We start from the raw sequence: 15,192 nt of genomic DNA, 5'->3' as shown, positions 1-15,192 counted from the left end.
CAAGTCTGAAAGACAAACCTCCTTGTTCCCTTCACAGCCCAGTTAGAGTCTTATGGAAAAATAATTATTAAAATACCTGGATTTTCTCATGCAGGAGACTGGGACTAGATGAAAAATGTTACAGTACAGTACTTTAACTGTGAAAAAAGGAAAGAGGTGGTCCATCTCCTCCACTCACTCTAGACTGTCAACGGTGAGGTAAAAAAAATGCTTTCTAAACAATTTTTCATAGGGGACAAAAGCTTCGTCAGGGCTGCTAAGGAAAAAGTGCTTTGTGTTAAGTAAATAAGAGGACCAGAATTACAGGGAATCAGCTAGTCAGAAGTATTGAAACCCATTAATTTGCTTGTGTCTTATTGATCAGAAGAGAATAATAGATTTTGTACCTTAGAGGCCTTTGTTTGTTTTTTAAACCCTTCACTTCTGCCCACGCCTTAATACAATATCACTGAAGTTTTCATATGTTACATAAAGTGAAAAGTAATTACCATGAGTAATAAATAAAGAGAGATTTCAAACCCCACAATATACAAAATGTGATTTACCAGGACATTTACAATAACTGATTCCATAAAAAGAACTGATATAATAAACAATGTTATCTTGGACTCCACAATTAAAATTAAATGAAATCAATGGCTGGGCTGTCAATAAAACAAGATACAATATTCTGAAGGTGTAAGCCTTTTATGGAAGGAATGGAGAAATATCTATCTGGTTCCCTCAGTATAGGCTAAAATAAATATACCCAGTAATAAATCAACTTAAGTGTACTTCATTGCCAGAAGTTTCCCGATTGCTAGGATTCCCCATACACTGCAAACTATTCCTCTAGGGATGAGGCAGAACATTTTCTCCAGTAGTGATTTTCACTGTCAGGAAAAGAAACTAAATGCTTCCACTGTTCTATCTGCTCAAAAGCCAAGTTGTACCCATTTAACAAATACATATCTCTAGCAGAAAAAAGGCATAAGCAATCCAATGGTTAGAAACTGAAGCTAGACAAATTCAAACTAGAAAAAATGCAGTTAAAACAAATCACTTGAAAAAGAGCAAGTAGTTAACCACTAGGACATACCTAAGGACATGGAGAATTCTCCATCAAATGAAGTCTTTAAATCAAAACTGATATCTTTCTGAAAAATATGCTATAGCTCAAAAAGTTGTGGACTTAATGCAGAAATAACTGGGTGGGCTTCTATAGTCTGTGTTATTAAGAGGTCAGATTAGATGATCATGGTGGTCTTCTGACCTTAAAAATCTAATAATATCTGCAACTGCAAGGACAACTTCCTTAGTCAATTTACGAATCATTTCCCTATGAACTTTGCAGATGGTTTAATTCTGCAGCACCTCCAGCAGAGATGGAGGAATCCTTTTAATCCTGCACTTAACACACTAATTCAGTTACACATATTAAATATCAGCATCTCCTGTAAACTAAAAAAAAACTACAGAGAAGTAGGTATCAATTTTCCATATGTTGTACTGCTATTGAGGTATACTAACTTTTTTTTCCCGCTTCCAAATAGTCCCTTTCTTTCTTGGTCTGCCATTTAAAGTAGATCTCCGGACAATAAGCATTTAAATTTCCAAAAAAGTTAACACTTAGTGTAATACGTAAAACTGAATATAACGTAACTGAAAAATTAGCTGAGCGCAGACCTTACAAGCCTCAGGCGGTGCAGAATGCAACACAATCCTGGGGACATTAAGACCCAGAAGAAGCCTGTACAAGAAAGCAGCAGATCCTCCCTCCTGCTGCTGCCTCCGCCTACCTTTTGGTCCCAGACCAACTCCTCTGTCCCTCTTTAACTTTACCCTGATCCTTCAGTACTCAATTCCAGGGGAAGGGAAATGGCACTGGCTTTTAAATCAACACTTTCCAACCTCCAAAAGCTGCAGAATTCCTGCCTCTGTGCAAAAAAAAAAAAAAAAAAAAAATTCACTGAAACTTTTGAAGTTTGCTGACGAGCTGTAATGGAAAATTTTAAAATTAATAGGCTTACACAGCACTTAGCAAATAAATAATAGTGTCAACATCAACATGGCCTTCACTGATGCAGATTTTGGGCACCCTGTTTTACTGGATATAGGGGTGCATTTTCAGAGTAATCAAAGATGGGAAGCTGTCACACACTGTGCTATATAAACTGACAGTTATGTGTGTTCCAAGTCACAGTCATTCTGTCTGAGAGAAGCACCTGAGTTGGAAAATAAGTGTGGGTGGGAAATTGTGTGTGTGTCTGTGGGGGGGGGAGGGGGGGGATTTATATGTAAAGCAAGCAAAAGTAAAACCATTTTCAGAGAACCCTCAGATCCGTGAGAGAAACATAACAAGAGAGTCCTCCACGCTCAGTGCTGAACAGCAACCAAAATAGCTAATAAACTTTCATTACTACATTCTAGGAATCTCTGGATATTGGCTCTGTGTGCCTATACTAGGTTAGATATATTTCTCTGCACTGAGAGTCAGAATTGCTAATGCAACTCTATATTCCATCTCCCTAAACTTTGCCCTCTGGCTAGTCATTAAATTACTCAAGACACTGCTGAAATGGATATTGATTAACAAATTTCATTTTAAAGAGAGACAAATTGATCCTTGTTATTAGTTGCTCTTCAAACGTCCCCAACTAGATTCCTAGGAACACAGACAATGGCAGTAATCAGTTGGAGCACACTCTTTCACATTCTGGAAGCTGTGGAGTGCTGTCAGGGTTAAAAAGATTGTTTGCCCAAGAATCCCAAGCACGCTTATCTCTGATCAGATTATATCTATTTCATTTCCCCTGTTAGTTACTGTATGGCTACAACTGACACAATCAAAGAGCCCCAAGGCTGTAACTGATATCTGAATAAAGATACTTCAAGACTTCTAAATGGGAATATGCACAGGAAACAAATTTAGGACATCCTGCTTTCTGTTACAGGAAATTAATCCTATTTCAACTGGTAGAAATTACCCTCACTGTTCAAAAGTAAGAACACCACAAGTTTTTGTACTCATTTCATAAACTGACCTCTCCTGACTTGCTAATATTTTATTGATATAGAATGTCAAAGGTAGGCTTTAGATGCCTGTTAAAAGACTTTCCCTCTAGGAATCCATGAATGCTATTTAACAGTATCACACTTTCCTGAAGGGTTTAACTAGCACTGGTTTCATATTTAGTACCACCTATTGTGAGACACACAGTAGATGTTTGACTGATATTTGTACTCTTGAGACCTACAGACAAGATGTCTTCAGTGTGGTAAAGCATATCTGATTTCTGAAACCACTTGCAATTCAAAACATTGCAAGGAAAACAATGTAGACTACAGTATAATTTCAGAGAGATTAGTTATAAAGTTACAATATAAAAATACTATGTATTACAGCCACATTAGTTGCAAAAAAAAAAAAAAATTAAAGCAGGAGTTACAATTACAAATGGAAATATGTCAAAGTTCACTGAGACTTTATGGGCATGTAGGTAAAGAAACAGAGGCTGTGAATGTAAATAGCCAATAAATTCACTAAGAAACAGCCTCAAATACTGATCACAAAAATTAACATCTCACTTCAATGCAAAGGCACCTACTTCTGTAAAACTGCTTTATTGGCGGGAGCAACACTTTGAGGAGAAACCCACATAAGCAAAATACAGAACAAAAGTATGGTTTGGCAGCAGCATTTGCACAGTGCTTGTTCACTCCAAACACCATGAAGACACAAATACCCTTTTGTCACCATGAGCACAAGAATTTTGTTTACAAAAGAATGTACTTAAAATGATCCTATACTGGGGGCTAGGAAACCTTTTGTCCTCTTGAAAGGAGATCATGGTCTATTTGAGTGTGTAATCATAGGGAATATTTTAAGAGTATGTGCAAGTTATCGCCACAATCTTTTGAGGTTGTACTTTACTAGAATATTCTTAGAACTCTGGATATTCGAAGGATTTAAAAAAGTTCTTACATGAACAGCTCCTCACCTTTACCACCACCTTCAGGAAACCTAGGTAGTCTTATAATGTTAAAAGTTAAAAACTGTTTATATAAAGCAATAAGAAAAAAACCTTTCAAATACTGCCAAAGATCTACACATCATCAATGGAATTTCTAAGAAAAATTTCAAATTTTCAGTCTTTTAGCAGATATGGGCAAGTGTAAATATTCAAACAAACTGTTAAGAAACCATAATTAGCACTGAATAGTTCAGAATTTGTACGATACTGTTTTAGTTTAGTTGCAATAAAATATATATCCAATAAGTATTACTGGTACACAAAATATAAATATTTAAAATCCCTGTAAAAAAAATAAAAAGGGAATTTTAGTTAAGCTTTTTATGCAGTAGGCAAGCACCTCTAACAACACAGATTCAATCCTGCACTAAAAAGCTCTACTCTGTACTGGAAGGAAGTAGGGGACACCAGTTAAAGCTCTCCAGTTTTGAGGGCCCCAACATGACTTAGGATTGCTGCTGGTCTGCTCTAAATTGCACTTTTGGTATATGGCCCTGTGATGGGGTGCCTGGTCAACACTAGGCTCTAGGGCGTTAATATAACCTTAGGGAGGCTGCGTGGGATGCAGCCAATCAGAGAAGGGCTGTGAGGAGCAGCCAACCAGGGCCAGGCTGGCCCATACAAGAAGGGCTGCAGAGCAGCTACAGTCACTTTTTGGAGCATGACGAAGGAGGAGGATAGGCTGCCTTGCGGGCTGAAGGCAGGCTGGGCAGAACAGTGCTGCAGAGACCTGGGGAGTTAAAGGCAGCTCCTGGTGGGCTGCAAGGATCTGCAGGCTGAGGCCCTGAGGCAAGGGCAAAGAGCGTGCTGGGATCATGGGAAGCAGCCCAGGAAAACCTACTGAAGTGTTGGAGGGGGCGATGCAAGCAGTGGCTTTCTATAGGGTCCCTGGGCCGGGACCCAGAGTAGTGGGCAGGCTCAGGTCCCCCAAACTCGCCACTGAGGAAGTGACTAAACAGTAGACTGTGGTCACCACTGACAGAAATGGCTGGACCAGGACTACAGAGACGTCCCCGGGAAGGGGGGACCATCAAGTGTGGCACAGCCAGAGGGCTGTGTCACTGAAGAGGACATCGCGATCCTTGAACGGACATGGGTCCAAAAGCAGAAGAGATGATGGGCTGAGCACTACAGCAGGGCACACTGGTTACCAGAGCTAATTCCCGTATTGGCCATGAGGAGGTGCTGGCGTAGTGAGTGGATCCCCACACAGGCCCTTACTGGACCATACACCAGTGGAGGATTAGCACCGCAGAGTTCTGTTCTGACACAGTCCCCTCCCTGCATCTGTCACATAGGATACACTGTGATAAAAAACCTGCAGCACCAAGTCTCAGAATCCATGTCAGCTGATTTGGGCTCAACGGGGGGGAATTGGGCTGTGGGGCTGAAAATAGCAGTGTAAAGTTCAGGCTCAGACTGGAGCATGGCCTCTGAGATCTTCCTCCACTTTCTGGGTCTCAGAGCCTGGGCTCCAGCCCATGCCCAAATGTCTACACTCTACTTTTATAACCCCATAACTCGAGCCCTGCAAGCCTGAGTCATCTGACCTGGGCCAACTATGGGTCTTTTATTGCAGTTTAGATATACCCAGAGAGGTTGGGGACTGCAGGCATCTGTGCCAGATCTGGCCCTTTGCACCAGCAGCGAGTTCCCCTGTGACAGAATAATTCTCTGCTGGGCATTTGCAGTCAGTTTATGCTCCCTTTGTCCCATAACTGCATAGACAGTCTAACCCCTTGACTTGATTAGAATAGGCTTGCCTTAAATTAAAGATGAGCTGTGGTTCTCCTTGCTAAATATACATAAAATTGGTTTAATATATATGCAAAGAGGGAGGGTTTGTTCCACTTTTAAAATATTTGTTTCACCTGTAGCACCTTCATTATTTCCCTATTCATTCCTACAGTAAAGAGTTTTTGATTATGCTTTTTCTTAACAGAAGTGACAGACTTATTTTCAAATATATTAATGTGACAACGACACAATTCATCGTGAGGATGCTCTATCAGCAATGATTAGCTAGCACTGATGGTTTGACACTGAGTTCTTCCATTTCAGAGAGGCTTCCTTCAGAAATTGTCTATTTCAAGCCTTTAAAAACATGGAGGTGAGGGAGAAGAGGGTAGAGAAAAAAGGAAATCTCACCTCGTCCGGACTGGAAGCCTGGTACACCCTGCAGGAGTCTTCATAATGTCTCTCAGCTTCAGCCTGATCTGTCACACCATTAGATTCGTAGACTGGTGTCACATTGTGGCAGAGGGCAATCGCTTTCACAGCCTCATGAACACGGCTACTCATGGTTTTACGTACTTTGGTGGCCAGGGTGGGGCCTTTTAAAGCAGGTGGGTCTTGTGACTGCTTACAAGAAAGGAGAAAAGAAAGCATAGAAAGTTTTGAAAAGCAGGAATAATCGAATATCATTAAGGATCTTACTTCTATTATAACCATAAACATACTATTTGCATGGACTCACACCTCCAGTAACTTGGGTTATATTTTTGACAGGGGCATCTTCTTTGTATGTGTTATCATGGGAATAACTTGAGACCACTTCCCAGTTATGTGCAGCTAAATGAAGTTAGATTTACTTAATTATAGATGAAATGAAAAAATAACTCCCTAAGATATTTGTCCAAGAGTTTGCAGCACAGCTTGGATGAAAAGAGTAATTTGTTGCTGATCCACCAAATCACTACACAAGCTTAGTGGATAAAAATGTTCCCCCAAAATCACCAAATCGTGTGTTCCATTGAAACAGCATTTTGCTCAGCAAAAGGCCAGTGGCTTTTATGCTTGAGAATGAATTGGCTTTCATACGCATGAACACATGATTGCTGAAAACAGAAAACAGATGGGCTCACATGGAATGAGAAACTTAAATTAAGTTCATTTAATTTTTAATACTATTTTTAGTATCAGAATCAGACTCCTCAGGTAATTATACAATTACTAAATTATGCTGGTCACAGAGAGGAGACATACTGATCCAGTTTCCTGTTCTGTTAACCTTTAATGTCAAGAGGACAAAAGTTTCACTTCCAGGTCAAAGGGCATAGCATGTTAAAAATAAGAGAAATAAAGAACTACAATTTCAATGAATCGTTACTAGCAAATGTTTCCAATTATAAAGCATCTTAATTTTTAAAATATAAGAACATATATATTATAAGATTTATGAGAAGTTCAGCACACAAGTTTAGTGCACACATTTTGTACAATTAAATGCTATCTTCAAAATTTGAGTCTCTAATAAATCTAAAATCTGTGGGTTTTAAACTGCTACCCATCACCCTGATATTAGAGTGCCTTCCACATAAAATCAATAGGAATAGTGAAGTCCTTGGTTCAACCACATTTAGAGTCACATGCTGTACTCAAACAATCTGTTAAGTCTACTATCCTGTCTTGACTAATACTGGATACTTTAGGAAGTAATTTACCACTAGTCGAGTTTCTTCACCTCTCAGACTGAGATGGTGCCTGAACAGGTGTAGCCTGATCACAGAGAAATGTTTATAGACAGGAAGTATCTCGCAGTTCAGACTGACTAGCGGCTCTCAATGTCTGACAGAGATCAGATGCCAAAATGGCTGAGAAAGCCAAGGAACAAAAGCCAGATAGATGGCTAAGGTGGCCAGCAGTTGAAAGCCACATCTACTAATACGCACACGAAGATTCTGAGGTGTCTGCAAATGCCAGGTGTGCAAGACATCATTGTACAATGACCCACCTATCTGTTGCCAAATTCTATTGACTGAATCTGCAGGGTTGCATTTTACAAATGAGGAAAAGAGCGGTCACTAAAGCCAGAGACTTCTGATAATTAATAAGCCACTGCAAAACTATTTCTAGCTGTAGGAGAGTCTATTGGTTGGAGAGAAAGCTGCTCGTTAAGAGCAAACTTTATAAACGGTTTACTGATAACTAAATTATTATTAAACTAAACAGTGTTAAAAGGCAACCTAAAACATTAACTACCGATGACTTCTTAAGGGTTAAAACATTTTTTCAAGCGTAATAACCTGCCGGGCTAGTGCAGCAGAAATTCATCCTGTTTTCAGGAAAGAGGTAAGTCAGTCACGTTTCATATGAGAAATTCTCTTGACTTCCAGATGGATTTTTTAAAATTATCAAGCCCCCCATTAGCATAAAGAATGACGTTAGTTATTTTAAGGAGTCCTTGTGGCACCTTAGAGACTAACATATTTATTTGGGCATAAGCTTTCGTGGGCTAAAACCCATTTCATTGGATGGGTTTTAGCCCACGAAAGCTTATGCCCAAATAAATTTGTTAAGTCTCTAAGGTGCCACAGGGACTCCTCGTTGTTTTTGCTGCTACAGACTAACATGGCTACTGTCTGTTACAGCTGTCCTCCTGCTGCATTCCTTTTTCCCCTCTCCTTTCTGTTTGTCCTGTGTGGCCGCCCCTCCCGGCCACTGTGCTAACTAAAGTCACAGCCCTATTCATAGGAATGGCTTGTACAGACTAACTGGAGCCATTGCTCTGCCTAGGGAGGGGGCTTCTTGCTTCTTTGTTTGACTCCTTTGTTCAGACCCGGGTTCGGTGTGGGGGGTGCTGCCCAGAAATGCATGACCTGAAGTGGCCAACTAATTAAGCATATAAGTCATACCTGTGGCTCAGAACATGCCCAGGCATGCCTATGCTTACCTGCAGCCTTTCCCTGCCTTCTCTCCCCCCCTGTATCAAGAGGAGCCAATCAAAAGTACTGGTGGGAAACTGCCTGAGTTTGCCTTTAAAGCTGGAGATTTTCTGATCAGACCTCGGAGAAGGTCCTTGCTTTGCCACCCGGTCTGATCAGCTAGGGGTGTTTGGGGGGCCCTCTCCCCGCTCTCGTTTGTTTTTGAGCGTACCCCCGTTTTTAAACTCCCCTCCCACAAACAACGAATTTGTGCCTGGAGATCTCCTGATTATTGTAAGCGAATCGAGTCCTCTCTCCATCCTCCGATGCTACAGCTGTTCCTGTCTCTGTGCTTGCTGCTGTCCTGGGGATTGGTAAGAACTCCCTCTTGCAAACTCCCCCTGTCCTAGCTGCTGGCCTTGTTTCCCCAGCAGACAGACCTAAGCTAACTCCTTGGTCTGTATCTGTAATCTGTTTCTTGCTCCGCAGCGCCTTTGCTGCTAAAAATAAGCCTGTGCCGCTGCTAAGCTGTGCCTTCCTGGACTGTATCCTGGGCTGCCAGCTTGCAGCCGCCCCACTGCTGCAGCCACCACTAGTTAACCCCCCCCCCCCCGGGGCTGTACCCTGGGCACACACCACTCTGCCCTCTGGAACTGCTCCCCCTCCCGATCAAAGAATCGGCATAGTGTAAGGTGCACCTATTAGAATCAGGTTCTTAGTCTAGATAAGTTGTAATTTCATTTTGCATAGCTGTGGTTAGTTAGGTTTAGAGAATGTTTGTATTGTGCTCTGTAAGTTAGGTTTAAAAAATTGTTGCATTGTGTTCTGTTACTTGCTAATTTGTGTAGTCTTGGTTAAGTTAGATCATAGATAAGATTTTGCTGTGTTCTGTATAATTGTGGTTAAGTCTGTCTTCCCGCTGCCCTATCCCCCCCCCCGAGCTTGCCCGTGTCTCCCCCCGAGCTCCCCAGTCACTCGTTGCAGTCTCTCTGCTGTTTAAACTTGCAGCCTGTCTGCTCTCTGTGTCTCCCTGAGTTTAAATCTCCCTCTGCCGCAGCCTCTGCTCTCTGTGTCTCTGAGTTTAAACCCCACGTGCTCCTCTTCCCCCATCCCCCAACCTCATTCCTCTACCCCTGCCTTTCTCTCTCTCTCTTTTTAATCCCTTCCCCCACACGTGTTCACCCGCTCCTACTGCTGCCAAACCTCAATTGTATTACTGAAGTCTAGCATAAAACCCCATTGGTTACCCTTTTTCTCTCTGACACACCTCACATTTTACATTTACACCACTGTGACACATTTTTACCTAGAGTTGTTGTTATTTAACACATTTTACCCACAACTGTTAGTTAGTTATATGCTGCTGTGACACACTCTTTACATAGAAATTGTTAGCTACCTGTTACATTTATACTTCAGTGTTAATTGGTTACCAACTGTATTGTACCCCACTGTATTGTACCCCACTATTGAAACCCCCTATACTATTTACTAAAAGAAACCCCTCCCCAACTGTCTACCTTAACAAACCCCATACCCCTCACTATTGAATTTTCCCTGTTTTTGCATTTTCTTAATAAAGTTTATTCTGCACCCCACCAGCGCAGTAGTTGTCCCCCAAGATCCCCTACCTGCTGGCAGGGTCAGCTACCACTTTGAAACCTGTTAGTTATTTTAATTCTTACTTAACAGTGTTTTCATTGAATTTAAACACTCTACTACAATATGTCCAATGCAGTCACAGGAGCATAACACTATTACATGCACCAAAAGTTAAAGCGACCAACCTTTTGCATTTCACTAAGTTTGGATTTTTTAAAAAAAAATTGTTTTTAATTTAAAAAAAAAAATAAGTTCTTTCACTCGTCTTAGGTAAGGAAGCTCTTTTTACGTCTGATTTTTACTGGACCATTTCCCTTTAAAAGATACAAAAAAACCCACTAAAATGCAAACAAACTGCAAATAATAATTGAAGGTTGAAAGCATTCTATTGCAAAGAGGATTTGTTTTTATTTGTAAAGGACTGTAATGAATTATGAATCCCAAATCTAGGACAGTTCATACTTCATGGATTGGTGCTGATATTTTTGGATGTGCCCTTCATGATATATGTAGGCACAGCTGTGGTCATTACTTTTACTTCACAGGAAGTTGCAGGAGTGACTGCTAGGGTTCTTTGATAGGTTTACCCAACTTATGAGAATGACAAAGGAAATTACAAGCCATAGCATGAGTCAGGAAATGTAGTTTTCTCACCCTTACAGTTCGTAAGATGTCTATTTGTTATACAAAATTGAACCAAAAGAGTGCAAGCATATAAACAAAGAAGATCCAGATTGTTCACTACCATAGAAAAGGAATGCTAAGGGAAAAATCTCCCATTATCATAGAATCATAGGACTGAAGGGACCTTGAAAGGTCATCTAGTCCAGTCTCCAGCACTCATGGCAGGACGAAGTATTATCTAGACCATCCCCGACAGATGTTTATGTAGAACGGCCTTGCTTCGTAAGTTAAATACTGTACTTACTCATGTGATTTACATGGAGATTTTTGGTATTTAAAATTGAGACAAACTGGCCAAGTTTCAAAAGTACAAATTAATGTTATATCAGTCTGAACTATGATTTTACACAATTTTGAAAAGTTACAAGACTTTCCAAGTTGTAGCCAGTTTTGAAAAGCGGATATTTGGTTTGGACCATAAACATTCCTAGAAAACTTCTGACACTGTACTGTATGCATGTCATAAGGTATATTTCCCAAATCTGAACCTTAGCGTCCAAAATTTGGGTACCTGCATGAAACCTCTAAGCTTAATTACCAGCTTAGATCTGATAGCCTGCCACCACCCAAAAATATAGTGTTTTGGGGCACTCTGATGACCTCCCACCTCCTGGGGACCCCAAGATCCAATCCCTTGGTCTTTATAACATAGGAGATAAATCCTATTCCCCCTTCGCACCCCCAGTTTCGTCGCCAGATCTCATTTCGTTAATCCTGACGGACGGATAGTCAGCGTATTCTGGCCAGAGAGGAGACATCTAGATCTCTTTTCTTATCCCCCTTAGCACTCACGTATCTGCTACGCATGCCTGTCTCCTACTGTCGATGTGTTGAAGCCCTTCTTTTTTCGCTTGTGCCGAATTCAGAACCTGAAGGTAAACAAGTGATAAAGACGGTCAGATTCATGTGCTTTCTCTTAAAGAGAATCTGCATTTTAGACTTAGACAGAGGAGGTAAAAGTTACTTAGAGAGAATGTAGTGGTATATACTATGTTTTGGTCTAGTATGGTTACAGACTCAACTGGAGAACGTGTCCACTTCACTTCTCTGGTGTTAGGTGTCGAGTATCGATTACGTGCATAATCTCGGTTGCCGTGTAACTACCATGCACTATAAAGCGTGTCAGACACTCACCCGTCTCCACCATCCTGCATGGGGACCAATAGTAGTCTCTGGACTAGAACAATTAAAAGCCCTACACTTCGCACATTTCAATGGTGTAGCCAGACCTGTTAGGTCTTATAAATGTGCTGATGAATTCTGTGAAGACAGTAACTTTATGGAGCTCTTTACTTAATGTCTGCTGTCTACCTCTTCTAGTTCCGGCCAGAGAAACGAAGACACTACTATAGCTCCTCACAAACTGATCCCGAATGCGAATACCACCTCCCTTCGCGCGCCGCGCTGGATCCGTACTCCTCTTGTCTCCAGTCTGATTGGTCCTCTGCTCGCTCTCGCTCTCATTACGATGCGCTTACTGTCTCTCCGTGATTCTGTTGATCCTTTAGGTTACATAGTGGTGTAGCGACATTACTTTTAATGTTATGAGGCTTGGTTTTGCTAATCGACGGGCAATAGCTCTATCTATTATCAGTTCGCTCTAGATGATGATAGATAGAATGGATGATGGTTCTCAGGCGCCTCGCATTCTTGAGATACCAAGATCCATGGGTTGGCACGCCCAAAATTATGAGCTTCTTTTAAGAGTCGTATTGTGTCTCTTTCGGCTCACCTAGTCGGTCGGATTTCTTGATGTCGCGCCCCGCATTGACCATCTCTCGAGACGGTTGACTAAGCTCGAAATTCACTGGTCCGCTGCATCCACAGATCTCATACACTCATAAGGAATAGCAGAGTGATTCTCTTGTGTCCTCTGCGATGCAGGCGCTCTCAGACCCTCGTATCTGCTCCATCTCGCTTACGCTGCTCGGCAAGTTTCATCCTGCTCATCCTTTTTGCAGGAGGTTTTATTTTTAGTCACCTCGCGAGTCTATCGATCAGTATGGGGATAGTGCCGCGAAATTGTCCGAACGGCCCCTCAATTAACTCTTACGACGCTCGGTTTTGTGATACCATAGCCAGCACATTCAGCACTTTCCACTTGTCAGTCTCAGTGTGATTCATGCCTGTATTGGACACCAAGGGCCAGTATCACCGCCACTACTGGTGCTCAGCTGCGATAATCCTCTTCAATGTCTCAATGTGGAATGACGGCTCTGGCATCCCCGGAGCACCCTCCCTCTACTCACTGGGTGTATGCCCCACTGCAGGCCCAGACATAGATGATCGAAGCGCAACTGAGACAGCCTTCCAGCATCTCATGTACGCATTTGATTGCATCTTGTAAGAGTCTCTATTTTCCCCTATTCCATACAGCGCTGACATTTTGGTGCTGTGCGTCAGTGCTGCTGAGGCGTCGCGCCCCTCTCTCCCCACGTTCCTCAGCTATTCTGCTGTTGGCGGCTGAGTGGTGAAACTCTAATTTGATAGACTAGTACATGCGAGGCACCTTAGCCTGATAACACGCTCGGGGAGCTGGGCTCCCAGCCATGGCCACCCGGAGATCGGGTCTTGACAAGGGAGAGCTAACAGCATTCTAAGTAGATATATTACCGCTCGAGCTCATTGTGATCTAACATGATAGAAGTGCGATTGTGGAACATTCAGATTATTTTTTTTCAAGCCCGCTTAATGGTCATTAATTTGGTTTGGATCTTGCGATATATCTTATACATATTCGACTCTCCAATAATCGTAATGCGAGCTGACCTCTTATTTTTTGTGTACTGATATGATATAGTAGAAGCCGCGTCTAGATCTGTCGTGGAGAGTTGACATCCCTGTTAGTTGCAACAGCCTCACTATGACGCTCATGGTGGATCATGGCTGGCTCGATTGTCGAGAACGTCATCGACCGTTAATCGCGTTTCAATCGTAGGACGTGAGGAATGATGTTAACTTTTTGCGTCTATTTACAGGTACTGCTCTACATGTATTTGGAGGCTCTGCATCACTTCATTGCGAATGGGAGTGAAGTCGCTCGCATCCACTTGTTACGGTCTAGCGTCATGCAACCCGCTTACGACTTGATCCAAGATATGCTTGTTCCGTTATTTTGTGTCAAAACGCTTCATTCTGGTGGTGGTGAGAGTCCGCTTCCTGGGTTTAATTACAATAGATCCAACCGAGAAGAGCGCCTCATTAGAACATCAAGAGCCACTGGCATGACACTTATGTTCTTATTCAAGCTTCTTGTCCTGCTCTCTGTCCACTTTCCACATAATAGATGAGCAGAAAAGATAGATTGCTGCCTAGTGTCCCTTTGCCCCTCTTTATTTTTGATTAGGAATTGAATCTGCACCGGCCCTTGCCGCACCCTCATGCTTGCTGTGCGCAGAATATGGTTTTAGGCGTGCCTGGGCAGTTACTCATAATGAGTACGCATCTTAGTGCAGTGGTGACAGACTTGCCAGCTGCGCATTTCGTGTAAAACAATTTTAGTAACTTGTGGGTGTTCTTGCAGGGCTCGCCTTTTTGACTGTACCGTTTGAGGGTTGGGGAGCAGTGAATGGTCTGTCTCTGTTCTAGTTCTGGCATATTGAAGGAGAGCAGGGGTTGATTCCAAGGTTGCACGCTAGCTAGTACTTGGCTAGGTGCTCATTTTAAAATGTGGATGGTCTGCCACCAAGTAACCTTACTGCCTTAATGGTGGCCTGGGCTCGAATGTTGGGTATACGATGTGAAATCGCCTGACCCCACCTGAAGTCCTTTATGAATATAAGATTGGGTACCATTGACTGAGCTGTAAGGAGTGTGGTTTTGAGGACGCAGTTTTGTTGGACATGCCGCATGTCTCACTGGCGCCTGGCATCTGTTTTGGGACTTTAACTTTGTTCTTTTTGTGTGTCGTTTGATTGCCCGATAGCAGCATACTTTTGTTGTTGTGTCGTAGACAGGAGTACTCTAGATGCAGTATCGTGACTGGCTCTCGTTGTGTGGTATGATAAAAGCTTGTGCGCGATTGGATGGTGCCAGTGTATTGAACTGATAGGAGGTATTCTGTTACCTTCTTGAAGACCTAGAGAAAAGTGTTCATGATGCCCATGGTTCTTCCTGTCGCTGATGCCTGTGTGTGCGTGTTTTCCATGGCACTGATGTGGGACAGTGTGTGCACAGTTTGATCCGGCACTATTTATTGTTCGCATCATCTCCAGAAAGGGTAGCATGTCTAGGCTGCTCTCTCCTCTCCT

At 42.2% G+C, this 15,192-nt stretch overlaps 1 protein-coding gene across 2 annotated transcripts in view; it reads right to left on the bottom strand.

Moving 5' to 3' along the window:
- The window catches only part of ATP9A (ATPase phospholipid transporting 9A (putative)), a 103,666-nt gene that overhangs the window by 34,702 nt on the left and 53,772 nt on the right, over positions 1-15,192 (bottom strand). For both annotated transcript variants that reach the window (XM_032804035.2, XM_032804036.2), the window contains exon 14: positions 6,162-6,374. In XM_032804035.2, coding sequence (XP_032659926.1) covers positions 6,162-6,374 — 213 coding nt within the window. The remainder of the gene's footprint in view (positions 1-6,161; positions 6,375-15,192) is intronic.

Source organism: Chelonoidis abingdonii, chromosome 14, assembly GCF_003597395.2.
Source record: "Chelonoidis abingdonii isolate Lonesome George chromosome 14, CheloAbing_2.0, whole genome shotgun sequence".
NCBI lineage: Eukaryota > Metazoa > Chordata > Testudines > Testudinidae > Chelonoidis > Chelonoidis abingdonii.
The sequence above is the reverse complement of the archived record's forward strand: the minus strand, read 5'-3'. Positions and strand labels throughout refer to the sequence as shown.